The following is a 27,307-nucleotide window of genomic DNA, read 5'->3' on the forward strand; positions in this document are numbered from 1 at the left end:
GTATTCTCTAACAATAGCCCCAAACACTCAAAGGAGTGTAACTGGTAAGATGTAGCATTTGGGGAAATTACAAAATACTGTAGTGGTTTTTCTCCCCCAAGTGTGGACACAACTTTCTGACAGCGTAGACCCAGTAAGAGACAGCAGGCCATATGTCAACGTTAACAGAGCACTAGTAATAGCACAGAGCTGAAATGCATAGGAAATCACGCCAAAGTGCTTGCATCCTGGTACAATGGAAAGGGTGTGTTTGGAAATCCCAGTATATGATCTGCTATTTGTGTTGAGATAGCAGTAGTTACTTAATATTTTTATAGCTGTTTAGATTTAGAGCTGTGAATAATCACCAGCAAATTACAGGTTATAAACTAGAACAAAAAATACATAACATTTTCTTAAAAGTTCAAATCCTCTGAAATGCATAATTTTTTAAGTGGACCCTTGGATATTCCTGGCCTGCTCTAGTGTAGTTGTTATTCCTTTCCCTGTGAATGACTTTACCTCTTCCCTTGCTCCTGCCTTCTCTCCCAGCAAACATGTTCTTTCCCAAGCTAGCAAAATTTTGCAATGGAATTAAACTGTATGGCAGCCAAGAGAGGCAATTTTTAGAAGTAAGAGAGAAAAGGTTGATCCGGGACCTGTTTTATTTTGGAATGAGATGTTGCCTCAGCGAAGATTTGGGACAGTGGGGCACAGATGAAGTCACTAGGTTGTGATTTGGATTTGGATCACGTGGCACAATGGCACTCACTCAAATTTGTCCAGACCAATCCCACTCCCCCCGCACCCTTCCCCGTCATGATGGAGGGGCGTCCAGGCCAAACCTGAGTGGCTCTGTGACCCTTTGTACAAGGTCGCAACAGCAATCAGTGTTGGTCATTTCCAATGCCAGCAACACAAATCTGGTGGTTGCCCCACCTCCAACCCCCTGCCCCCGAGAGGCACTGAGTGTATGTTGGTTAATTTGGGCCTGGTTTTCCTTTACTATTTATTACACTCCATCCCCATGGTATTATTATTTTGTAACTGTCATGAGCTCGCCTGCTCTGGGTAATCTTTTTTTGTGTTTGTCAGATTTGGAAACCAAGACTCTGCAAGGCGTGAAGGGAGAAAACAGCCTCAGCTCCACAGGCTCTTTCCTGGTGGACAATTCTAGCGTTGACTTCCAGAAGTTTCCGGACAAGGAGATACTGAGAATGTCTGGGCCTCTCAGTGCAGACTTCACAGTCAAGGTGAGGTGGCTCAAACATGGCTTTGTAAAAACAAAAACCCATATTGAAACCAGGTTGGTGCAGCAGAAAGACCACAGGGATCTTTCCTAGAGAGCATCCTTTGCCAGGAAATGTTTATATCTAGGGCTTGGAGAAGGCTATTTCCTGCACCCTCTCTGGATTTCTTGATAAATAGATTATAAAAGTTTCACTGGAAGCTCTTTGGGAAGGAGACTGAGTTTATGGAAAGGAACACACATGCCATGTGTGTCTTATGCAGAAAAGATGGACTAATGGTAAGAGAAGGCAGATTACTTTCAGTAGATGTTGTCTGGGATAGGTATAAACTGAAAGCCAAGCAGCTTACTTAGCTTGTGACATGAAAAAAAAAGACTGAGGTCCCAAGTTTTCACTCCATTATGCTGATGTTTTTTATACCAGTGTAGCCCCACTGAAAGTGTAAAATGGGTGTAATAGAGTAGAGAACTAGGCCCCAAGACCCCAAAGTGAGCAAGATGGCTTTGGTCGAGAAGCCATTGTATTGTTTGGAGGTTCTGTTTTGTGTTGCACTGGCAATAAGAATCAAGTTGTTTCCTCCCATTAGCGCTTTTCTGTTCTTCCAGGTAATACAAAACACATTGCTGGAAGCAATGCACACATTCTGTAGGAAAAATGCACACACAAAACTGAACATTTGGGGGTTTATTTTATTGTAATCCTTTTTTCAGTAGGTCAGAGAGACCTGAAGGATTTCATCCATAAAGCTGTAAAACTTGTACCATGTCCAGGACTCCATAAATTTTTCATCATGGGACCTAGAGCCAGAGGACGTTTGATTTAAGCTAATGCTGATGACCTTGTGGCAGCTGGAAGTATGAATGCTGTATTGGAAAATGTGATAGGTGATTGGATTGGATTGGAGCAGTGCACTAAAGCACTGTCCTCTGTCTCTCTCAGCATGGTAGCGGCCCCTAATCCAGTCCAGACCCCGCAACCAAAAATGTCTGGTGAACAAAGAGCCAAAGGAAAACAAGCTGAAGTTATATCTTCCTGGTCAAAGGCGGGAATAGTTTAAAGAGAGCAGTTCAACCCTTGAAATGTCACCCCACAGCACTGATTGAATATATCCAAACTCAAAAGACTTTTCTCAATTAAAAATGTTTTATATATTTAAAAAAATCCTTTCTTGTTTTACAAATTACACCCTCGCTTAGATTGTTAGATTTAATTTACGTTTCATTATTTACTAGTGGTTTGGGAATTTCATTCGGCTTGGACAAATGAAATATTATAGCTGGAGGCAACATGGTCCAGGGTGCTGAACTGAGCATCAGGACAGCTGGATTGTGTTCCAGGCTCTGCCACTGCTCTGTTATGTGACTTTGGGCAAGTCCCTTTGCCTCTCCATGCCTCCATTTCCTCATCCTTTTATAAAGCACTTTGAGACCCATGGATGAAAAATGCCATATAAGAGCTAAGTGGTGGTGTTATTTGCAAATGCTTAGCTTCTACAGTCTGCTCCTGCTTGCCATTGACCTTAATAGAAATTTTGCCATTGATTTCAATGGAAGGTATCATGTGTCTCTAGTCGATAATGCTTTCAGGTTTTCCCTAGCACCAGGCCACTATGTACGGGCTCCAGTTGTACCAGGGGAAAGTTATGGCTGTGCTTTCTATTTATAACATATTCATTTGGAATTAAAAATAAATAAATGCAGGGAAACATTTCTATTGGTCTTAGGTTATGTAAAGGCTTATCTTCCCAAAACCTGCTGGTAAATTTTTGGCCAAATTTGACTCAACAATGTCCCTGTGTTGCAGTATAAAAATGGAATTGTTCAGTGCAGAATAAGAAACGAAGAAGATAAGGAGCTATTTGATAAATGCTGATAAAGTACGTGGTGCTGCATAATACACAAAAAGCAAAGACAGGCTCTGTCCTCTTTTTTTCACACAAGAAAATTATGGAGGCATTTTAGCGTATCTCTCATTAAGGTTGCATAGAAATTTGCATATAGGACCTGAACCAAAGCCCTTTGAAGTCCCTGGGAATCTTTCCAAGGATTGCATTGGCTGTAGATCAGGCCCTTAAAGCAGGAATAAAATCCTTCTCACACTTCATTATTTAAATATGTAGACAATTTCAGTTTTTACTCACAGTAAGTGTAAGAGCAGAAGCAGACTAGATGAATGTGTATTTAGCCAACAGCTATCCTCAAATACAACAAACCCTGCCCCATTATTCTTTGCTATTTAATTAGTCCCCTTTTTTAAATCTTTAGTTGCTAGATTTTCCCTCTGTCAGGCTTACCCTGAGACTAACTCTTCAGAAGGCAGAATATACAAATGCAGGCATCCCCACACCAAACCAGGCTTGCCCGTAACAGCGCTGAGTGTTTTGCCTGCAATGTGCAGAGCGAATGTATCTCTGAAAAGCCAATTAAAGGCCCTACAGTGGCGGCAGCCAGCTTTCCTCGCAAAGGGTGCCCTGATTTACTTTCCTGGAAAAGCAATTCTTGTGCAAACAGAGCTAAGTGAAAATGTAATAAAAAGGGCTCTAGTTCAGGGGCTTGTTGTCTCTTGAAACACTCCTAGGATCTTTATTAGATTGGCTGAAAATGTTTTCATTTAGAAGAGTCAAGTTAGCAAACTTGTTTTAATCCCAGGTATGCAAGCATTACATTCCCACTGGCTGAAAAGTTGCCAACCAGAAGTGAGAAACCAAAGGAGGACTGAAATTTGGGCTTATTTACGGTTAGGTACTGATTGTTCTGAATTGCAGGAAGCAACTGCATGCAAAATGCTACAGGAGTTGTACTGAAATAATTGTTTTAGTTTCTTTTACTTTGTAATAGTAAGTGGTGTATTTGAGTCCATAGATCACTGGAAGAGAGGTGTGTGCTGTCCAGCCGCCCATCATCTGCTTCCACAATTTGGTCATAGAATATATGAATGGTCAGGAGAATTGAATGCAAACTCCAACTCCGTTTTTAAAGAATCCTGGTCTCTAGAAATGTAGGAGGGAAAGCCTGGAGTTGTCCTGACAGTTCCATGTTGTTGTTTTTAGTGTCCATAATGTGTGAAACTCCTCACCCCTGTGCAGTGGCCAGCATGGGGCCAATGCTCCATTTAATTCCCACTTAAGCAGTTGGTGGCCAGGCAGTGTGGGGAGCCAGTGGTTACTACAAGCTTTGGTTGCTGGGAGAAATAGGGCTCTTGGAGAGGAGGAAAGAGCTAAGTAGACTGGGGGTATGTCTACACTGCAATTAGACACCCATGGCTGGCCCATGCCAGCTGACTCAGGTTACTGGGACTCAGGCTATGGGGCTGTTTTTAATTGCTGTGTAGATTTCTGGGCCTCACAGGGTCCTAGAGCCTGGGCTCCAGCCTAACCCTAGAAGTCTACACTGCAATTAAACAGCCCCACAGCCCATGAGTCAGCTGGCATGACCAGCCATGGGTTCTTAATTGAAGTGTAGACATACCCTGAGTGTCCAAAGAGGTAGAGTAGCTGAATAATTGACTGGCTCCAGTAATAGAGGAACAAAACAGACCAGCCAGCTCCATAAGGTCTGAAAACCTCTTGGGGTAAGTCTACACTGCAGTGAAAGTCCATAGTTTGAACTCGGACTCCAACCTAATTCCCTTTTCATCTACACGCAAATCGCATTGACCCAGGGTCCCTAGACCTCATGGGGTATGGGGTCCAAGCCTGAGTTAAGCCAGGACCTTTGCAGTGTAGACTCAACCCCACTGGACTCATATTCTGAAAGTCTGCCGAAAGTATCACAGGCTGACTTTTTTGTCCTCTGGACAGTCAAGTTTGGTTGACAGTCAAGTTTTCCCACACTGCAACATGAACAAAGCCAGAGATGACCCATGCCTGTTGATAGTGAGGGGGTGGGGGCACAACCCTGGAACAGCTCGAGTCATGAGCCTTCCCCCTCCCTTCAGCTTCCAGCTGTTTCTCCTGCCTCTCCCTCTCCCTGACCGGCATAGCTCACAGCTCACTGGTTCAGTTCCCCCCCAGGAAGGGGACCCAGCCACATCATATGACCAAGCAATCTAGGAGTCATATGGCCCCACGTGTCCCCCCCCCCCACGTGTCACCTCTGGCTAGAGTGGCCACATTTTGGGAGGGTGCTAGGAAGACTGCGATACGGGTGATGGGACTCGAGCCCACATTATGCAGTGTAGCTGCTGGAGACCTAGATTGGGACCCAGGATACAAGCATTCCTGACCTGGGGTTACAAATTAGTGTAGATGTTCAAGTCCTAGGTTAACAAACCCAGTCTCTGCTAATTTGAGTTCTGCTAACCCTGGGCTTACATTGCAATACACACATCCCTAGATGGCTGGGAAGTGAGCAGAGAGAGTTAATATCTGAGAGATATATCCTAGCCATTAGCTATTATCTTTGAAAAGTTATTTAAGATGGGAGAGATTCCAGAAGACTGGAAAAGGGCAAATATAGTGCCCATCTATAAAAAGGGAAATAAGGACAACCCGGGCAATTACAGACCAGTCAGCTTAACTTCTGTACCCAGAAAGATAATGGAGCACATAATTAAGCAATCAATTTGCAAACACCTAGAAGATAATAAGGTGATAAGTAACGGTCAGCATGGATTTGTCAAGAACAAATCGTGTCAGACCAACCTGATAGCTTTCTTTGACAGGGTAACAAGCCTTGTGGATAGGGAGAAGTGGTAGATGTGGTATATCTTGACTTTAGTAAGGCTTTTGATACTGTCTCGCATGACCTTCTCATAAACAAACTAGAGAAATACAACCTAGATGGAGCTACTATTAGGTGGGTGCATAACTGGTTGGAAAATCATTCCCAGAGTGTAGTTATCAGTGGTTCACAGTCATGCTGGAATGGCATAATGAGTGGGGTCCCGCAGGGATTGGCTCTGGGTCCGGTTCTGTTCAATATCTTCATCAATGATTCAGATAATGGCATAGAGAGTACACTTATAAAGTTTGCAGAGGATACGAAGTTGTGAGGGGTTACAAATGCTTTGGAAGATAGGATTAAAATTCAAAATGATCTGAACAAACGGTCTGAAGTAAATAGTATGAAATTCAATAAGGACAAATACAAAGTACTCTTAGGAAGGAACAATCAGTTGCACACATACAAAATGGGAAATGACTGCCTAGGAAGGAGTACTGCGGAAAGGGATCTGGGGGTCATAGTGGATCACAAGTTTAATATGAGTCAATAGTGTGACACTGTTACAAAAAATCAAACATTATTCTGGGATGTATTAGCAGGAGTTTTGTAAGTAAGACACGAGAAGTCATTCTTCTGCTCTACTCCACTCTGATTAGGCCTCAGCTGGAGTATTGTGTCCTGTTCTGGGCTTCACATTTCGGGAAAGATGTGGACAAATTGGAGAAAGTCCAGAAAAGAGCAACAAAAATTATTAAAGGTCTAAAAAACCTGACCTATGAGGGAAGATTGAAAAAAATGGGTTTGTTTAGTCTGGAGAAAAGAAGACTTGTGGGGGGGACATAACAGTTTTCAAATGTGTAAAAGGTTGTTACAAGAAAGAGGAAGAAAAATTGTTTTTCTTAAGCTCTGAGGATAGGACAAGAAGCAATCGGCTTAAATTGTAGCAAGGGAGGTTTAGATTGGACAAGAAAAACTTCTTAACTGTCAGAGTGGTTAAGCACTGGAATAAATTGCCTAGGGAGGTTGTGGAATCTCCATCATTGGGGATTTTGAAGAGCAGGTTGGACAAACACCTGTCAGGGATGGTCTAGATAATACTTAGTCTTGCCATGAGTGCAGGGAACTGGACTAGATGACCTCTCAAGGTCCCTTCCAGTCCTATGATTCTATGAATAAGAGAGAAGTCACTCAGGAGAGGGAGTTGAGCTATTGAGGTGTGGGGAATAGGCCTGGCAGGAGTCCAACAAAATTAGGTGCGGGATAAGGGTGCATTCCCATGATGATGATGTTGAAATCCTTCTGTCAGTCACAGCTGTGATAGGGCTACCTGAATCTTCAGGGCTGCTGTCCCTCTGCACAGGGTTGAATTTTACCCATTCTACTGCCTTTCTAAATATGGACTACTTGCCTTGTAAAGAATATTACAACCAATTTAATGAATACCTGCTAATTAACTTTACTAAAACACCCTCACAAATATTTTTTTGCTTTTCTTCATGAAGTCCATAGTAACAAAGAAAGGGCCTATTTCAGTAGTGTAATTGAAAAAAAAAAATGAAACAAAAAACTTGCCTGGCCTGCTTGATGGATGTGTGAGTGTGAGTGATGTAGGTTGTTCATTGCAGTTATCTGTTTCTCCCTCTCCCCCATTTCATTCCATTCCATTCATTTGCATGCTGGTTCTTTCCTTGGGGACTTTACTGAGAGTCAAGCAGTCATCTGAACCTGATAGCTTTTTATTTTAGACTTGTAGAAAGCTTACATTCAAAGACATTTTAAAGAGTCCGTTTTAATAGTCTCCCCAGTGCTCTTGCTTGATCTCTTCTTCCTGGTGAGCAGAGGCTGACACCACTACAAAGATTTGTGCTTGGTCCCTGGTCAGTAAAAGTGCCTCCTGTCATTTTTTGGTGATTCCTTTGGCTGATTAAGAAGTGACATTGACAGGCACCAGAGGGAGCTCTCCTCTGTCAGAAAGAGAGCCACTCAGGGGACCTTTGAAACTAAGGGAAGTTGAGGCCAAAAATGGACAAGAAGAGTAATCCGGGGGGCTCAAAGGTCATGCATTTCTTCCTCCAAGGACAGAAAAAGTATTAAAGGAATCAGCCTCTAGTTCTGTTTTATACTATACAATTGAAAGCCTTCGGCATCTCTATTTATTTAGTCTGTTGTGCTTATTGTTTTATTTTAAAAGATCATCTTAAATTGTTTTTCCTGCCTATATAAATTCATATACAAATTATGAACAGCAACTAATCTCCTACACACCCTAGCTCTCTAATTGTAGCTATAATTAGGAATATTAAAGCACTGTAACTATAGAAAGGAAAGTTTTGTACAAAAGAATCTTGCCATTTTTGTTTTTATTAACATAAAAAGGTCAAAATTACATATGCCAGATGTGGCTCACTCTTCTCTCCCCCCCACCCTTATATGTTATTTAATATAAGGCTTTAATGTTCAGTATGCCATTAAGAAATCAAACATGATGGTTTGGGATTTGGCACTTGCGAAAGCATCTGTGATAATGATGCAGAAGAATCCTTCAGAACTTTTATGATAGGGATGGTGGTGACTGAGTTAGATCATAACACGCCAGATCAAACTTGACTAGACAAAAGAGAGTGCGAGTGATGCAACCCCTGGTTTGGATTATACATAAAAAGAACACAAACACACACATACACACGCACAGATTCCATAAAGTCTCTGGGCATTTTATTAGAATGCAGACATCCTTACTTGACCATATATCGTACACTGACAACTACCTGATGGGCAGGAAAGGATGAATTAATAATGCCTGCTGATTAAACAGCACAACTGCGGATGTAAACTTAGTACAGTCCTGGAGGTCAGATTACTGTGATCTATAACAGACATAAATAGATTGCAGAGGCAAAAAACCAAAGAGGTTTTTTTTAATGATATGGGCTAATTTTTGTTCTGATGACTCAAAGGACAGCACAGCACCATGTAAAATAAAGCCTAAATATTTCAATCTGCTGATAGTTGCTACAGAAGGGCCATTTGAAAATGTAATTGTTCCAAAACACAGTTAATTTTGTGCTTCAAATGTTAGGTTATTTGTTGGTTTTCATTTAGGACGTTGCAGTTTTTCCCAGATCAATATTGTATTTTATCAAAGTCAAAGTGCAGTTATTCAACAGGGAACTAAACAGCTGGTGCCTGTGTGTACACACACACACACACACACACACACCCGCTTTGATAAATGATTTACAAAAACAGTTTTAAAAAGCAGAGAAATATGGGGTAAAAATTAATTACGGGGGCCCTTCCTTCCTTTCTGCCTTGGAGGGGGAAAAAAATCAATAGTGACTGTTTGTCAAAGAGGAAGTAACCAGTTGGTTCCCCTGAGGCAGATACGAGCATATGCATTCTCCCCAAATCTTCACAGAACTGGTGGTCTTCTGTTATGTCTTGTTCCTGAAAGATGCTAAGCACCTATCTGATGTGCTGAGCCTCCTCCCCCCAATTCCCACTGACTTCAATGGGAGTGGAGGGCAACAGGCTGGGGTGCTCAACCTACCTACGCACACAGCTACCAGGATTAAGCACAGTGCTAGCAGCCTAGCATCCTAAATGCTTTTACCATCTTAGCCACTTCTGGTCTTGATAGTGCTATGCACTTGTTCAGCATTCTATGCCGTTATGAAATGGGTACCATTTTCTCCATTTTGAGACTCAATGATATCCCTAGGACCACACAGCAAATCAACGTCAATTAAAGAGTTTCTTCTAATTATTGTTTTAAAAGATACACAAGACTTTGCCTCCTCTTCTCAGGGTGGTGGCTTCCACCATTGGCAGGGCGGAGTCAAGGAGGAGGACAGCTGGACTATTGGAGATGGGACAGCTTCACAAGTTCCCCAGTCTTCCGGTTTGGACTGTCTGTGGGTGGGAGTTCGCCCTATGCAACAATCTGAACGGTCTCCTGAAGCATTTGATGTGCTCCAGAGCCAGCATGTGTTACTCTCTGGATCTTGCCTGGATTAGACAACCACTGATATTTTCTGCTGGAGCAAACCCTTAGTTTTAACAAATTGTCAAACAACATTCAAAAGACATTGCTGCGTGGAATCAGTATACACTGGTCTTCCTATGCTTATAGTACTCAACAGAGAAAATAAACAGTGATTTGTCTCATTCTTTCACCTGACTTATTTAGTGTCATTCAGTTCGCATCTGTAGCTCATTGCAATTCCTTTGTACCATGTGGTTGTCATGGTTGTGTGGGTAACTTCCACCTAGCTCTGGAAAAGATCCGCATCTGCCTTTTCTCTCTGTCGGATCAGACAGACAATCACAGACACACACGGATAATCTTTGGGGAGATGGGTTATTATGTCTTCCTGACTTTTGATGTGAAACCCTTTCCCCCCCCCCCACTTTTTACTAAGCTCTGTGTAATCTATCTTCTCATTTATCACGTTCCACTTAAGACCGCACAGCTGAGTGGATCATTTTGGTTTAAGCGTCATTGTTGATCTTTATTTTAAAGAGGAAAAGTAAATTCTCCCAGGTGAATTTTGTTTCTGTGTGTTCAAACCAGAGACCTTCTCTAATGGTTTCCAGCATGATACTGTGCTAGTCCCAAGAGCGTGCTAGGCTCTTGTGAACTAAGAAAAGTCTCTCTGAAGAGTGTGATTAATGGACCATCCCAGCACAAGGAATTAGATATCCTGTTTCTGACATACAGAACTAAATGATATGAATCCATACAAGAGGCCTCTCATTTGCTGAGGAACCTGTATTGCCACAGCTGTATTTTTTCTGTTGGGAATTTACCTCAGTGTTTACTCTAATTAGAAGAGACCAGCATACTCTCAGTGGACCAGAACTCTTGTGGCCCCCAACATATCCTGCAGCATTTCCGTTTTCTTCCTTCCCCCTTCGTGCAGTTCAAGATTTGCTGTGATTTGTTATCATGTTTCTGTCCATCTACGGAGGGGCAGGGGAGAAACCCACAACACAGACTCTGCTGTTCAATTCAACTTGATTTGTGGGTTTCTTTTTCATTCTTGTTTTTCTGTCTAGTCCCTTTCCCTTTGTCAGTGCCTCTCAATTTTTGGAGGGAGAAATAAAGACAGCGTTAAAAACAATTCGAGCCCAAAAGATTAAAATCAGGGCAACTACTTGACTATATGGAGAGAGAGAGAGAGAGACAGACACACATTTAAAACTAGTCTGGATAAAGCACTAGAAAACTCACTTCAGGAAACAATCTTGCACTGGCAAGGGGAAGGACTAGGTGACCTAATAAGCCGCCTCCATTTCTGACTTGTGAGTCAGATTCTCCCCTGTGCTGTGTCCCCTTTGCACCATGACACTGGTGCAGAGCAGCCCTAGCGACACAGATGCATCCAGCCCTGGCAATGACACCCAGCCTAGGGGGTTCCCTAGTGGCACAGCAGCTCCCATGCTCTCTCCCTTCCAACTGTCAGTGTAAGGAGCATCGCTGGGGGAAAGGGAGGGGCACCAGGGCTTTCCTGTGCCCTACAGTCCCTCGCTGTGGTCAACTCCGTGGGGCCATTGTCAGGCAGGCACTGTGCTTTATGCCAGGGGACCAGTCCTGCACACAGATCACCCAAGAAAGGGGGGGGGGCGGAGAGGAGCACAAAGAATGACTAATACACATGCGCGTGCACCCCTCCTGAGTGTCAGCATATGCTCCTTGGCCAAGACCAAGAACCTGAGCCTGTAATTAAAAATGCAGTCGGATCCCAAGTAGGATCCTAAACTGTATGTGGGAATCCAAAATTCAATTCAATAAAAGGACTAGTTTATAATATAGAACAGTACCACAGTAGAGAGAGAGAATATGAATGTATTACGGGCAGAATAAGAGATACTCCTGGCACAGTAAAGAATTAGATCTGCCTGAAAGCTTTAGTTTGCTCTAGTTAAAGTATTTTACTTCTTTTTACATGTTAAAGTAACATTGATAGTTGCATCTGTTCCTTTTACGCACATGTGTTTCTCTTTGGTACAATCTGCTGTCTTTCTTTCTATGCTACTACAGTATTTAGCCTTTTCATGGTCTTGAAGCCACTCCTGCTCTTAAGAATGTAACCTTCATTGGAATGAGGCAGGGGAAAGGGGTGTTGGTTTTAAATCAGTAAATGCTGGTGGATGATCTCCTGGTGGTGTGAAGTTCAGTCCAGGTCCTCTGTATGGTAGCTCTCCACTAGCAATAACACTTCTGTTCCTTCCTCATCACAGAACGCAGGCTGTAAAACACTATGGCCCCAACTCGCTAACAGTTCGTGAGAGTGTAATTTCTGGAAGTGGTTCAGTCTGAATGCCAAGAGGCAACATTCTGTTTGTGCCTCTCATTTTTTAATTATAAAATGCCTCTGGTATTTCATGTAATGCATGGTATTTACAAGATCCTTACAGCAAAATGACTGTTAGTGTCAAACTGTGGCAGCTTTTCCATTCCCATTACATCTTTTTCAGGTCCGCTATGCTGGTGCTGCTGACAGCGCGGTTCAGTTTATCTTCTATCAGCCCATCATTCACCGATGGAGGGAAACTGATTTCTTTCCTTGTTCCGCATCTTGTGGAGGAGGTAATATTTTGTGTGTGTGTGTGTGCGCGATCCCACCTACAAGATAGCTCAGACCTGCTCAGTTATTTGTGACTGTGCCTTCTCGTGGCTAGTCTACAGGAAACATGAACACGAATACTACTGCAGGGAAGGGAGATTCTCTTGTCACTTCCATGGTATTAGCCTGTATTTTTGGATTAGAAGGTCCTAAGTTCTATGGTTGCTGAAACCTTGAAGTCCATGTGGCCATAGTGAATGACACAGCTATCAAATAATGGCCCAGATTCAATGGTATAAAGCTGGTGTGATGGCTACTGTTGATTAATTGTTTAGTCAGTTGCTTGACCTCACTTTGGTTTGTTATAAAATATACTCAAGATGCCAAATGACCAATGTCAGCCAGGTTTATTGCTCTAAGCTAACAACAACAACATAGTACAGGAAAAAAGGGTCTATACGATACCAGTCTCTGGGAAGCCATCTTGTGCAGCGTTACATTACAGCGTTATGTGCTTCCCAAGTTATAAATAAACAGCTGAAATGTGTGTGATGATTTTACACGTTATAAAATCTCTTTACTAGGGCTGTCGATTAGTCACCGTTAACTAATGCGATTAACTCAAAAAATTGTGATAAAAAAAATTCTGATTAATTGCAGTTTTAATCACACTGTTAAACAATAGAATACCAATTGAAATGTATTAAATATTTTTGGATGTTTTTCTACATTTTCAAATATATGGATTTTAATTAAAACACAGAATGCAAAGTGTACCAGTGCTCATTTTATATTATTCTTTTTGATAATATTTGCATTGTAAAAATAAGAAATAGTATTTTTCAGTTAACCTCATACAAGTACTGTAGTGCAATCTCTTTATCGTGAAAGTCTAACGTACAAATGTAGATTTTTTTTGTTACATAACTGTACTCAAAAACAAAATATTAAACTTTACAGCCTATAACTCCACTCAGTCCTACTTCTTGTTCAGCCAGTCACTGAGACAAACAAGTTTGTTTACATTTACAGGAGATAATGCTGACCACTTCTTATTTACAATGTCACCTGAAAGTCAGAACAGGCATTTGCATGGCACTTTTGTAGCCGGCATTACAAGGTATTTACGTGCCAGATATGCTAAATATTCGTATTCCCCTTCATGCTTCAGCTGCCATTCCAGGGGACATACTTCCATGCTGATGATGCTTGTTAAAAAAAATAATGCTGTAATTAAATTTGTGACTGAACTCCTTGGGGGAGAATTGTATGTCTCCTGTTCTGTTTTACTCTCATTCTGCCATATATTTCATGTTATAGCAGTCTCGGGTGATGACCCAGCACATGTTCATTTTAAGAACACTTTCACTACAGATTTGACAGAGGCAAAGAAGGTACCAATGTGAGATTTCTAAAGATAGCTCCAGCACTCCACCCAAGATTTAAGAATCTCAAGAGCCTTCCAAAATGTGAGAGGGACGAAGTGTGGAGCATGCTTTCACAAGTCTTAAAAGAGCAACACTCTGATGTGGAAACCACAGAACCCGAACCACCAAAAAAGAAAATCTACCTTCTGCTAGTGGCATCTGACTCAGATGTTGAAAATGAACATGCATTGGTCCACACTGCTTTGGATCGTTATCAAGTAGAACCCATCATCAGCATGGATGGATATCCTCTGGAATGGTGGTTGAAGCATGAAGGGACATATGAATCTTTAGCGCATCTGGCACGTAAATATCTTGTGATGCAAATATCTTGCTACAACAATGCCATGCAAATGCCTGTTCTCACTTTCTGGTGATGTAAATAAGAAGCGGGCAGCATTATATCCTGTAAATGTAAACAGATTTGTTTGTCTCAGCAATTGGCTGAACAAGAAGTAGGACTGAGTGGTTCTAAAGTTTTACATGGTTTTATTTTTGAATGCAGTTTTTTTCATATATAATTCTACATTTGTAAGTTCAACTTTGATGATAAAGAGATTGCACTACAGTACTTTTATTAGGCGAATTGAAAAATATCATTTCTTTTGTTTTTTACAGTCAAATATTTGTAATAAAAAAATATAAAGTGAGCACTGTACACTTGGTATTCTATGTTGTAGTTGAAATCAGTATATCAATAACGTATATATGAAATCAATATATTTGAAAATGTAGAAAACATCCAAAATATTTAAATAAATGGTATTCTGTTATTGTTTAACAGCATGATTAACATACATACATGATGTGGATAACACATGTTATATATTAGTCAATAGCTCCACTCTTCCCTTGCTGATGGCCTAGGGATGTGACTAAGGAAAAATGGAACCTAGGCAGGCACTTCCTTTTCATGCTGATCTGTGGCTGCTCTGTTGCCCCCTTAGAGCTGTTACTCCTGGGACCAGGGTGCCATTCTGCAGGCCCAGAATCTTGGGAGTGCAAAAGTTTTCTTTACTTTCCCCTTCCAGAGCTGCACTATGCATGCCTCAGCCAGAAGTAACCTTGATGGGTGGTTCTTCCCTTTTTCATGCCGGGGAACTCCTTTTATCCTGAGTTACGCTCACGCTCATAACCCTGATGCATAAATATTGGGATCCTCCACTTTGCAGAGGCCATTTTCTTAATTGCCCTTATCTTCGTTAAGATTTAAATCAACAAGTCCCCATGGTAATTTGCACTCAATACAGAATTTCCCATAATGTTACAGATGGGCATCTTGCAATAGTGATGGGCATATTGTGGCATATTTTCCCATCACCTATTAACACATCTGTTACAATAATCTTGAAACTTTACTGTTACAAGCTAGTCATGTCAACTTCTTTCAGATTTAAGGCTGGATATGGCTAAGCGGAAATTTGGCAGGCCTCAGGCAAGTAAGTCTTGCTTTACTGCCTTATATTACTTATATACCTAACAAACTCTTACCAATAATACATCCTTATCAATCCTCTACCTCCATAATACTACCCTATGTATTCTTATACTCTTACCTACAACTTTAATCTATTCATCACACATTGATTACATATGGGTAAGTTACAATAATAGATAACACAATTCAATGAATATAAGAGATAATTAGATATGTAGGCAAATTGTAGCAATGTGACAGCTCACTGGCATGGCGCCTCCTGCTGGCTGTCCTAGGAATTAGCTCTTCCAGCCCAGAGCATCCTCTGTAGGCTGGTGTCTCACCTGCCACTGGCCCCATGTCTCTTCCGGACCCCAGTGCCTCCTCACCCTGGGGTGCTGCCCCCTGGCAGTGTCCCCACATTCTGGATCTCCCCTCCCAGGGAACCCCCCAACCCTCTAAACCTACCTTGCCTCAGTGGCTACTGCCAGTCATCATCTAGCCCCTGCTCACTGGGGCAAACTGCAGTGTAATGGCTACTCATCATTGGCAAGGAGGTTGGACCAGCTGCCTCTGCCTAACCCTGGGCTGCACCTCTGCAACCCCATTACCTGTGTAGGCCTTCACCAAGGCCTCCAGCCTGGGAGTTTACCAGGCTGGAGTTCCCCAGCCCTATTCCCCAGCACTGCTCCAGTTTCAGGTACCTTGCTCCCAGGCAGCTAGCCCTTCCCACTCCAGGGCTAGAGTGAGACTTCTCCAGCTTCTGGCCCACAGGCCTCTTATAAGGGCCATCTGGGCCCTGATTAAGCCAGCCACACCTGATTAAACCAGCTATATAGTCAGCTTCCCCCAGCGGTTCTTAATCCCTTTCCCTGCTGCAGCCCTCTCCAGGGCTGCTTTTAACCCCTTCAGGGCTGGGGTGGGGTGAACACCCCACTACACAAATCAAAAGGAACTCAGTGAAAAGAAAATGTGCAAATTCCCTGAAGTGCCACTACAGTGTTACTTACTGGGTTTTTGGGTCTGAAGTAAAAATTTTCAAAAGTAGGTCAGATTGGCAGAGACCCTGGGGTTTTTCACCTTCCTCTGGAGCATGGGGCACCACTGGAAGATTTAAACTAGTATAAATGATGGATTCTCTGTAACTTCAGGTCTTTAAATCATGGTTTGAGGACTTCAGTAACTCAGCCAGCAGTTAGAGGTCTATTACAGGAGTGGGTGGGTGAGGTTCTGTGTTCTGCAATGTGCTGGAGGTCAGACTAGATGATCATGATGTTCCCTTCTGACCTTAAAGTTGATGCGTTAAATGGCCACTGAGGTGCACAGTTATCCTTTAAATGCCCATTTGCACATGCAGTTTAGGCATAAGCTTTTGAAAACCGGGCTTTCTTGCCTTAATGCAGATCTCACTTATCCTGTTTTTATACCAGCATAAATGAAATAAATTTTACACCAGCATAACACCATTAACAGGGAATATTGTCTTGTGGCTAAGGTATTTGACTGTTACTCAAGGGATCTGGGTTCCATTCCTGACTGTCACAGAGTCACAGTGGGACCTTGGGCTCCTGGGCATGGCTTCCCCATGCTTTGCTCCTTTTACCACTGTGGTGCCCGGGAGAGCCCTGCAGTTCTGTAGATACCAATTTATATCCACAGATATCTGCATCCGCGGGTGTAAATTTGTATCCACGGCGGGCTCTACAAATAATAGTTCATGTCAGAGCCAAATCAGCTCTTGAGTCTTTAATGTATGTGCTTTTAGAAATACAATAGTATGAACTGTGAAACATGACTATTATCTTTGCAGTGTTAACTGAATTATATTGCTCCTGTGGCTCTAAAATAAAATAAATAAATAAAAGTTAAGAAGTAATTTCAGTAGTGTAGGCATTTTTGTGAGTTAAAGTATGTGTGTCTTTATAGATCTATTTATATACCTTGATCCTATCTATATTTAATAGATTTAATGGGCAACGTATGGGGGAAAATCTGTTTTATGAAGGTTTTGGGGGACACCTAATCTTTTTGTAAAATAAGTTTGTTAAATATGGGGTAAGCCTCTTGTTACATTGGGGGCGGGGGCGTCACTTTGGATAGTGTTTTACAAAACCAGAGTTAACTTGTATTTAATACATGTACAGAGAAAGAAATTTAGCTCAGATGCTCTGTCTTTTGACTCTCTGAATGTCACAGGTTACCAGCTGACATCTGCTGAATGTTATGATCTGAGAAGCAGCCGGGTGGTGGCTGATCAATACTGTCACTACTACCCTGAAAACATCAAGCCAAAGCCAAAACTTCAGGAGTGCAACTTGGACCCTTGTCCTGCCAGGTCAGTCAGCTCTAGCATTAGAAGAGACCAGGCGTTACTTGAGCAAAACCAAATATCTATTTATTCCTCTTCCTGTTTGTTGATTGACCTATAGAATAGCTCCGCCTTTTTCGCTGGGCAGTGTGTACTGGGTAAAGTAAAATTGGCGTGTTTATCCCATGTACAGTGCAAAGAACAGTTTTAGAGATGGTTGTTTCTTCCCTCCAGATTACTTTCTGCCTCATTATGTATTGTAATGTGTGGGAAAACAAACTACGCAGGATAATATCCTATGATAACCACAGGTCATTAGAAGTGTTAGTAAGATCGTAACAAATCCTGAAGGGGAAAACATGTGGCTAGCAGGGGGTAGATCTTGTTTTTATGGGCATTACATTTTGCCTTTGAAAAAAGGACTCCTTGCCACAACAGCTGCTTGTGAAAATTTAATGCGGGAACGTAGTCTAATCATCAACATCCTCTGACCTTTCACCAAAAGCAAAAGACCTCTTCCCTGTCCCCTGCCAAGAACCCCTTCCCATAGAACTTGCAGAAACAGGAGAGGGACAAAATCAGGGCATCCACTAGCTTGTTAGAGCTCTCTGATCCATTTAAAATTCAACAGGTAGCCACTTAGGAGTCAGTCCTGTGAGGTAATGAGCACTCTGAACTCAGTGAATGGTGGGGCTGTAACTGTTCACAAATCATGTATTACATGTATCTTCTAAACGTCTGTGTCCCAATTCATGGCTCTGCAGGAAGTGTGCTCAATACAGCTTAGGAGCAAAGATGCCTTAAAGACACCTACTCTCTCCCTTTACCCTGCGGTTGCTCTGTGCCAGGCTCAAACCACACTCAAAGCAGCCTCAATGGCTGCCAGTGGCCCGCCCGCTGCATGTACACCCTCTGGTACACCAGGGTGTAAGGACACCCCCAAACCCCCTCCCAGCACCAGCTGCAGGGAGGAGGAGGATGGTCTGGAGCCCTTATGGTTTCTCTTCACCACCCAAGGAGCCCTCCATAGTGGGTGGTGCTCCTCTAACCAGATAAACTGGCTTTTGGCTAGGTTTGCACCAGCAGAGAAGCACAAAGCTGCTTTCACATTAGGTGACTCTGCCCCTTGATCCCTTAAAAAATGACATAGAGCCATTGGCGTGGATGGTTCGTCACAACTGGGAAAACACTCAAGTTCCTACAGTCATGGAAACAGGTAGTGTTACACACTTGACAAAAACCTGAAGTACATTCACTCTGACTCCAATAAATACACCTTGTAGAATCTTTCAAAAAGACGGAGGGGAACAAAACACACAGATATGTTTAATGATGTGACACAGACTGGTGTAAAAGCAGGAAATCCAAAGTTAAGATGAAGTCAGGAGGATTGCAGGTGATTTAAGTCAAGGTAGAATTTGGTCTCAACCTTCCTTAAGTTGCACTGCCCCTGTGATGAGAAGGGAGTGTGCAATGGGAGATGATGGACTTGATATTCCTGTCTTTCGTGTGTTTCTGTCACATCCTAACACACAGCGCTGGCTCTTAGTCATGTGCATCTAATCTACAGGCAGAATTTAGCTCAGTGTCTCAACCCTAATAAGGGGTTATATTTAGTTAGGCGTGACAAAGGGAAATGAGCTGGGAAGCAGAAGGAAGTCATAGTATTGCAATCTCTCACTATTCCCTTGGTGATTCTTACAGATCCAGGATTAGACTACAATGCCCAAAACTTTAGTACAAGAAGCAGCGTTATCTTGAAAAAAATGAAAGATTAGAAAATAGCGTAATATTGATGAATGCAGCCAAATTGAGAATAGGTTATGGCACAAACTTCCACAGAAGATTAGGCCTTCCAAAGGCTGGCCATGTTTAGGAAACACTGCAAAACCTTCTCTTTGACGAAGCCTTTCCACCAGAACAAGAATGACACTCACTGTCAACACACTCTTCTACTTGCCTTCTTCGCCCTCGATCAAAATAAACAAAAAAACAACCCCTCAAAGTAACAAACAAATTAAAAAAACAAACAAAAAACCATAACCATGCTCCAAACAGAGGTTTCATACCCCGGAAAGAGAGAAGAACCAGAGATTCCATAAGGTCCATTAGGGACTTTGCTATGGCTGTTGATTTTTAAATAGAAGGTGCTCAGATACTACAGCAATGAGCAGCAATATAAAACCCTCCATAGATTAGATAAAGGCAGACAGACTGAAATCACTGGATCTGTTTCCCCCCCCACTCCCTCCCATGGATTCAGTGTTCTTTTGTCCTTGATGATAAGGCAACATTTTGTGTGGTTTTTGCTCTCTGTGGTTTTCCACTGAAAAAATTACAATCTGTTTTGATTTTCCTCAAAACAAATTTTCCAGTGAGCACAGACCGACCATGGTCAACTATTAAATCTAAAATATTTCAGAAAGTGTGACTATGGAAAAACAGCAGGTTATAATGGAAATACATTTTACAACCTCAAGTATTGTGAGTATGTCTCTACTTTGAGTTAGCGATGTGATTCCCTGCTCAAGGAAACCTATTCAGGCTAGCTCTCATACAGCTTGAGGGCCAAAGCAAAAACGCAGCCGAGGCTTCATAAGCTCGCTGCCCCCAATACGTACCTAGTATCTCCCGTGGACACGTACTCATGTTGGCTAGCCCCTCCCACCACTTGCACCACCATGGCTACACTTCATTTTTCTAGCAGGTTAGCTTTATTTGAGCTAGTGTTGGTATGTTTACTTGAGCTGGGAATCACACCACTGGCTCAAAGGGAGGCGTGAGCAGCACCTACTATAATGAGAGGTTTCAGAGTAGCAGCCGTGTTAGTCTGTATTCGCAAAAAGAAAAGGAGTATTTGTGGCACCTTAGAGACTAACAAATTTATTTGAACATAAGCTTTCATGAGCTACAGCTCACTTCATCAGATGCATGCAGTGGAAAATACAGTAGGGGGGTTTTATATACACAGAGAACATGAAACAATGTGTGTTACCATACACACTGTAACAAGAGTGATCAGGTAAGGTGAGCTATTACCAGCAGGACAGAGGGACGGGGAGGACCTTTTGTAGTGATAATCAAGGTGGGCCATTTCCAGCAGTTGACAAGAGTGTGTGAGGAACAGTGGGGGGGGGGGATAGTTTTTCTTTGTGTAATGACACATCCACTCTCAGTCTTTATTCAAGCCTAATTTAATGGCACAGATCTTGGGAGACAGGCCAGTCCTTGTTTACAGAAAGCCCCCCAACCTGAAGCAAATACTCACCAGCAACCATACAACAAAAACACTAACCGAAGAACCCATCCTTGCAACAAAGCCCGTTGCCAACTGTGTCCACATATCTATTCAGGGGACACCATCATAGGGCCTAATCACATCAGCCACACTATCAGAGGCTCGTTCACCTGCACATCTACCAATGTGATATATGCCATCATGTACCAGCAATGCCCCTCTGCCATGTACATTGGCCAGACCAGACAGTCTCTATGTAAAAGAATAAATGGACACAAATCAGACGTCAAGAATTATAACATTCAAAAACCAGTCGGAGAACACTTCAATCTCTCTGGTCACTCGATTACAGACCTAAAAGTGGCAATATTACAACAAAAAAACTTCAAAAACAGACTCCAACGAGAGACTGATGAATTGGAATTAATTTGCAAACTGGACACCATTAAATTAGGCTTGAATAAAGACTGGGAGTGGATGTGTCATTACACAAAGTAAAACTATTTCCCCATGTTTATTCCCCCACACACACACACACTGTTCCTCTCACGCTCTTGTCTCAGCTGCTGGAAATGGCCCACCTTGATTATCACTACAAAAGGTTTTGTTTGCTTGTTTTCCCCTCTCTCTCTCTCCTTCTAGTAATAGCTCACCTTTCCTGATCACTCTCATTACAGTGTGTATGGTAACACCCATTGTTTCATGTTCTCTGTGTATATAAAATCCCCCTACTGTATTTTCCACTGCATGCATCCGATGAAGTGAGCTGTAGCGCACGAAAGCTTATGCTCAAATAAATTTGTTAGTCTCTAAGGTGCCACAAGTCCTCCTTTTCTTTTTACTGTAATGAGATAATTTTACTTTGGCATTGATTTTAATAAACTGTTACCTGACCTGGTTTTTGTTATTTTTTTTTTTTAATCCAGTTCTGGATCACACATGTCTTTTCTCTCTGGCATTTACCCCAAGACTTTTTTTTTTTTTCAATAATTTGAAATTCCACATGCTCAGATGTTAAGGCAGGTGGCTGCAAGGTATGTGGGAGGAAAGAGAGAGGGAAAAAAACTTTTGGGCAGATGTCAGGAAGTAATTTTTGTTTTGTCCAAGGCACATAACTAGGCAGAGCTGTTGATATAAAGACCCTGGGGAGGAGAGTCATTTAGAAACAAAGCTATGCTATCCTAATGTACAGGGAGTACCAGAAATGACTCAACTTAATGGAAGTGTCTCCACAGAATGCCAAGTTACTGACAACCATGGCTTTCTGGAGAACACACAGAATCAGGAACCCAGACTCAGAATCAAGGACAGTCTCTGATAAGAAGAAAATAAGGTTCAGAAAACTATAGACAATAAGGATGGTCTTGTGGTTAAAGCATAGGCTGGGGGGATCAGGATTTCTGGGTTCTAGTCTCTACCATGGATTCACTATATGAGTAGCTAAAACACACAATCTCTGTGCCTCAATTTCCCAAACTGTAAAAATGGGATAATAATTCTTCCCTATATCACGTGGTTGCTGCGAGGCTTAATTTACTAATGTTTGCCAGGTGCTCATATACTATGGTGATAAGTGCCATAGGAAAGCTGATAAAAGTAAGTGGTTTTGAAAAAAGAAATGAAGAGGTTTTACTGTAGTGTAGTTTATATCTGAATTTAGACTGAAAGGGAAGGACAGCATTGTTTTCTAATAATTGTGTTCCGTGGTTCTGGGGAGTTACAGTGCCTATAACGTACAGTCTTTTACCTCTAGCTTGTTGCTCCCTATTGGCAATAATTAGCACCGTTTTTGGCAGTGTCAGCAGCAGAGAGGCCAAGAATTGAATGGACATGGAAAACGAACCACCCGCTCTTCTTTAGGGGTGGTTCCTCCAGCTCAGAGTTGAGGAGCAGCGTGGGGAAGCTTACGCTGCCAAATCCTGTGCTGTACCTGATCTGGGCAAAATTCAGGACTTCAGGCTCTGAGGTTTTCATGAACACTAAATTCATAGCAGCCCTCTTTTAACTTTCCAAAACATTCACATGATGGAGAGCTTTCAGCTGAAAAAAGACTTGATGGGAAGTTCAGGTGTCTCCGATACCCTCCCGATGGCTGCATAAAATGACTCCCTTTTCTAATGACTGGAGAATGGAATTTTATTCCTGTTTGAGAAAGGAAGTCTGTTTGGACTATGTGTGCTGTGGACTTGCTTATATCTTTGAGGTACTGTAAACTGAACAAACTGTTCCTTTCATAATTCAAAGACATTCTTTAAAGCAGTGTTGATAACAAGAGTTTGAAAGGTTTTCACTTCACACACCATTCCAGGTCACTGTTTACAGCCAATGAACCCTACCCCCATTTCCAGCATTGAAGTTGCATTTAGATTCCAGCTTCCCAAGCTATCTCAGGTGACATTCACTGATGCACAGAACTCTTTCTATATACTCCATGATCTTATACCATTCCTATCTCCTTTGTTTCTGAACCTAGGGTCCTTTGAGTCATTTAAGCGCTACTTAAGCCTTTATGTCAGGGGTTCTCAACCTTTTTCTTTCTGAGCTTTCCCTCGCCCCCCGCTCCATGCTATAATAACTCCACAGCCCACCTGTGCCATGACAACTGGTTTTCTGCATATAAAAGCCAGGGCTGGCATTAGGGGGTAGCAAGCAAGACAGTTGCCTGGTGCCCCAGGCCACAGCACCCCCATGAAGCCACATTGCTCAGGCTTCAGCCTTAGGTGGCGGGGCCCAGGGCCCGGGCTTCAGCCCCATGCGGTGGGGCTTTGGCTTTCTGCCCTGGGCCCCAGTGAGTCTAATGCTGGCCCTGCTTGGAGGACCACCTGAAACCTGCCCCCGCCCCCCCCCCCCCCCCCCCCGCCCCCAGGAAGCCCTGGCCCTCTGGTTGAGAACCACTGCTTTATTGGGTGGTTTAAATGGTATGTATGGCTTTGTGCAGGTCCTCTTCACCAAGTTGAATTTCACCTATAAGCCTTGTCTGTACTTAAAAAGTATTCCCTGTGACAAGCCCCTGGCAGCTGGACCACTTCATCAATTAAACCTGCTTAACTGACACTGGTAAAAATGCCAGAGGTCACCTGAAGCCTTGCGTCTATGGTTCCCACCAGAACTGGTGCTAACACTAGTGGGAATTTTTTGGAAGATTTTCTGGTTCAGACATGTCCTTCAACACCTGGATACCTGCGGTCATTCCCAAACGTACCTTTGGTGTTTAGCATTCCCAGCAAAATTGCAACAAACCATCTTCCTTTAGCATTCTGACGTATCATTTCTGTATGCGCATGTGCGTGTATGTAGTATATGTAATATTAATCTGGTACAGTGTCTGATAGGTACCAAGAAGCAAAACGAAACCTCAATATTAAATAAAAATTGTTGTCCCTATTTTTTTAGTTATAATTGTTATTAACTTTTTAGCTATTCTAACAGCAGCAGCATGTTACAAATCACAGCACATGAAAGCATTCCAAGTATGTCATGACCATTCAGATCAAACCAAAGTACTTGGAAACCCATCAGAGCACAGGATCCCATGGACTTTATAGTCCACTTCACTCAGTGATGATTTGATTGTGAAGGTCACTAGTATTTCTTCAACAAACAATAGAAGACATTTGTGTGGTGACCTTTTGTGAATCTCATCAGAGAGGCAGCTAGTGTTTCAGTATCATGAATGAATACATACAATTAAAAAGCGGACTAAGATATTTTCTTAACTAATCATAAAGGTCTCTGGTTCATTACAAATTGGCAGCCAGTGCAGGAAATTGCCAACTGCCTTCCTTTTAGCTTGTCATCACCTCCTTTAAATGTATTTAATTTGATAGCAATTATGAGGCAACTACCGCAGTAAATCAGTATTCCTGTTTTCACTGCACTCTTTGTCAGAAGATAAATGAAATTAGAGTTCTGGCACATTTCTGAAGAGAAGGGGCCTGCTTTCTCTGATGCATGCAGTAGCAGCAATAAATCTGTGATGAAGAGGTTCTGAGAGATGATGGTTCACTTATCCCTATTGCCCTCCAGTGGGATGTACAATAAACTTTATTTTGAATAGTCTTCCATATAAAATGGCTCCAAAGGGCCTTACAGTTACTGTACATAATTTAATTGCAGACTTTAACCAGAGAGAGGCAAAAAGATTATTTTGGATTAAATTTAGAAATAGATCAAGTCAATGAGGTGTTGAAACAAAGAAAGCCTTTTCCAGATGGTAGGACATGCAAAGAAGGTGGCTCTCACATCAATGCAGGTGAAATTGTGTGGATTAAAGAAATGAGGCTGGCATAAGTTAAACAAAGGGGGGGTGTGGTCGCTGGTGAGTATTTGCTTCAGGTTGGGCGGCTGTCTGTAACTGTTACTGTTACTTTTCTTTCTGTGGCACATACAATAAAGCTCCCACCAACATAGCGCTGTCCACACTGGCGCTTCTGTCGGCGTAACCTTGTCTGTAGGCAAAGGAAATACGGGAAGAGAATGAGGTTAGAGTCAAGGATGATACCGGAGTAGTGGCAAGTGGGTCATTAGAGTTGTACAGGAAGATGGATAAAATAGAATTGTGCCTGGGAATGCTCTGCTTGCCTCAAGAAGAAGTTTTCTTTTGCAGACATGTAGGTAAAAACCAGAAACTCTGCATAGAGCTGAAGGAATCTGAAATGAAGCCACAAGACGATTTTGTTAGGACAGGTAGGAAGGGTGGGTCGGGAGGTGTTAATCAAGGTGTTAAAAGCTATGTGCGGTTGAGTAACATCAGTGTACAAGTGGCTCTTAATGTTAAAGGAAGAGATAAGATAAAAGAAACAAGGAGAGTGCCATCAGCAGCAGTTAATAAACTACATGGCAGAGAACAATTTCCATGCTAGTGTTTGCACCAGACTCAGATTTCTGTCTGTCCCAGCAGAAGATATGTTAAAGTTGAGTGTAGGCTCTTCTAATCAAGTTACTCATTGAGAATGAAACTCCAGCAAATATAGAAAGACAGCTGGCTACTGGGATTGGCTCTGTCTACAATAGCACTTTTGTCAATATAACTTATGTTGCTCAGGGGTGTGAAAAAACACCCCTCTGAGCGACACAAGTTACACCGACAGAAGCGCCCATGTGGACAGCACTATGTTGGTGGGAGATACTTTCCTGCTGACGCGGCTACTGCCACTCATTGGTTTAAGTGGTTTAAGTATGTTGACGGGAGAGCTCCCTCCCATCGGCACAGAGCAGCTACACGAGCGCTCCTACAGTGACACAACAGCATCAGTGCAGCTGTGCCGCTGTAAGCTTGCCAGCGTAGACATGGCCGGTTTGCGCTGGATATTCTGCTGTAGCTGTTTAGTGGAAGAAGATATCGCAAATTTTAATCCCTATGTGCGTCAGATTTCGTCTAAATCACTATGGAAAAGTTAAACTAGATGAAAATGTTGTTGTTTTTGACACCTTCTGTTTTAGTTGGTGGCACAGCATATTTTAAGGGGCTTTATTGTATGTGCCACAGAAAGAAAAGTAACTTTTGTGCTTTTACTGCTTCCCAATTTAAATTAAAGATACCCATTCCAGGGCATCGAAATAAACTGCCAAGCCTAATCAGAACGCACAACATTACCCTCTGAAAAAAATAATTAAAAAAATCAGTTGTTTGCCACTTTTCTAAAAAAAAATATATATATATATCAGTTTGCCACTTTTGATTAACTTCAGTTACAAGGGCTTCAAAAGGTCTGATACAGATTCTGGAACTGGTCTTCAGAAGTCTATAGCGATGGCCCGTAAATACTAACCAAACATTTCTGCAAGGGAAAATGAAAGAAATGCACCCCAGGGAGGTCGCTTTCATTTGTTACGATAACAAGACATTATAGCTCTAGATCAATGAGATGAGAATCCACAAATATCTAGATATGAGACACTTTAGAATGCTGAGCCAGAGCTATGAAAAAGTTGGCTTTCTCAAAAGGATCATCTGCAGGTTTTTTTATTATAAGACTATTTAAGTAGCCACTGACAATCAGCTCAGTTTCGTAAGCTCCTTGGAGAGCTGAAACTGGCTTTTACCTATCTGTAATGCACCAGACAGATGTAAGGCACTGTCTTAATAAATATAATATTACACTTGTGGCTTTTTGACACTGGTGAAGTGCAAGGCACTTGTCTTTTGGCTATATAGTTGGGGATTAAGCGTGATGATCCAGATTCCAGAAATGGGAGTGCTTCTACTTTGGAAGTAGGCTGCTCACATACAGAAGTTTAAATGAAAAAGCCATTATCAACCATTACCACACAGTTAACACAGATATCTCCTCAGACTGCAGGGAAAGAGTGGTGATCTCAGATAGTAATATATGGAAAATGCTTCCTTTTTAAGGGCGAGTACTGTATCTGTTCTTCAGGACAAAACAATCACAATGCAATTGTCTCACATGGTCGTGGTGTCACATCCTCATAATGTGAGGATGCAGCATCAT

General features: G+C 42.2%; 1 protein-coding gene across 1 annotated transcript in view; it reads left to right on the forward strand.

The window, feature by feature from the left end:
* The window catches only part of ADAMTSL1 (ADAMTS like 1), a 689,739-nt gene that overhangs the window by 514,758 nt on the left and 147,674 nt on the right, over positions 1-27,307 (forward strand). The window contains exons 10-13 of the mRNA XM_077816448.1: positions 1,075-1,232; positions 12,374-12,485; positions 15,281-15,328; positions 17,503-17,641. Of these exons, the coding sequence (XP_077672574.1) occupies positions 1,075-1,232; positions 12,374-12,485; positions 15,281-15,328; positions 17,503-17,641 (457 nt within the window). The remainder of the gene's footprint in view (positions 1-1,074; positions 1,233-12,373; positions 12,486-15,280; positions 15,329-17,502; positions 17,642-27,307) is intronic.

The sequence above is a fragment of the Eretmochelys imbricata genome, chromosome 5, assembly GCF_965152235.1.
Source record: "Eretmochelys imbricata isolate rEreImb1 chromosome 5, rEreImb1.hap1, whole genome shotgun sequence".
NCBI lineage: Eukaryota > Metazoa > Chordata > Testudines > Cheloniidae > Eretmochelys > Eretmochelys imbricata.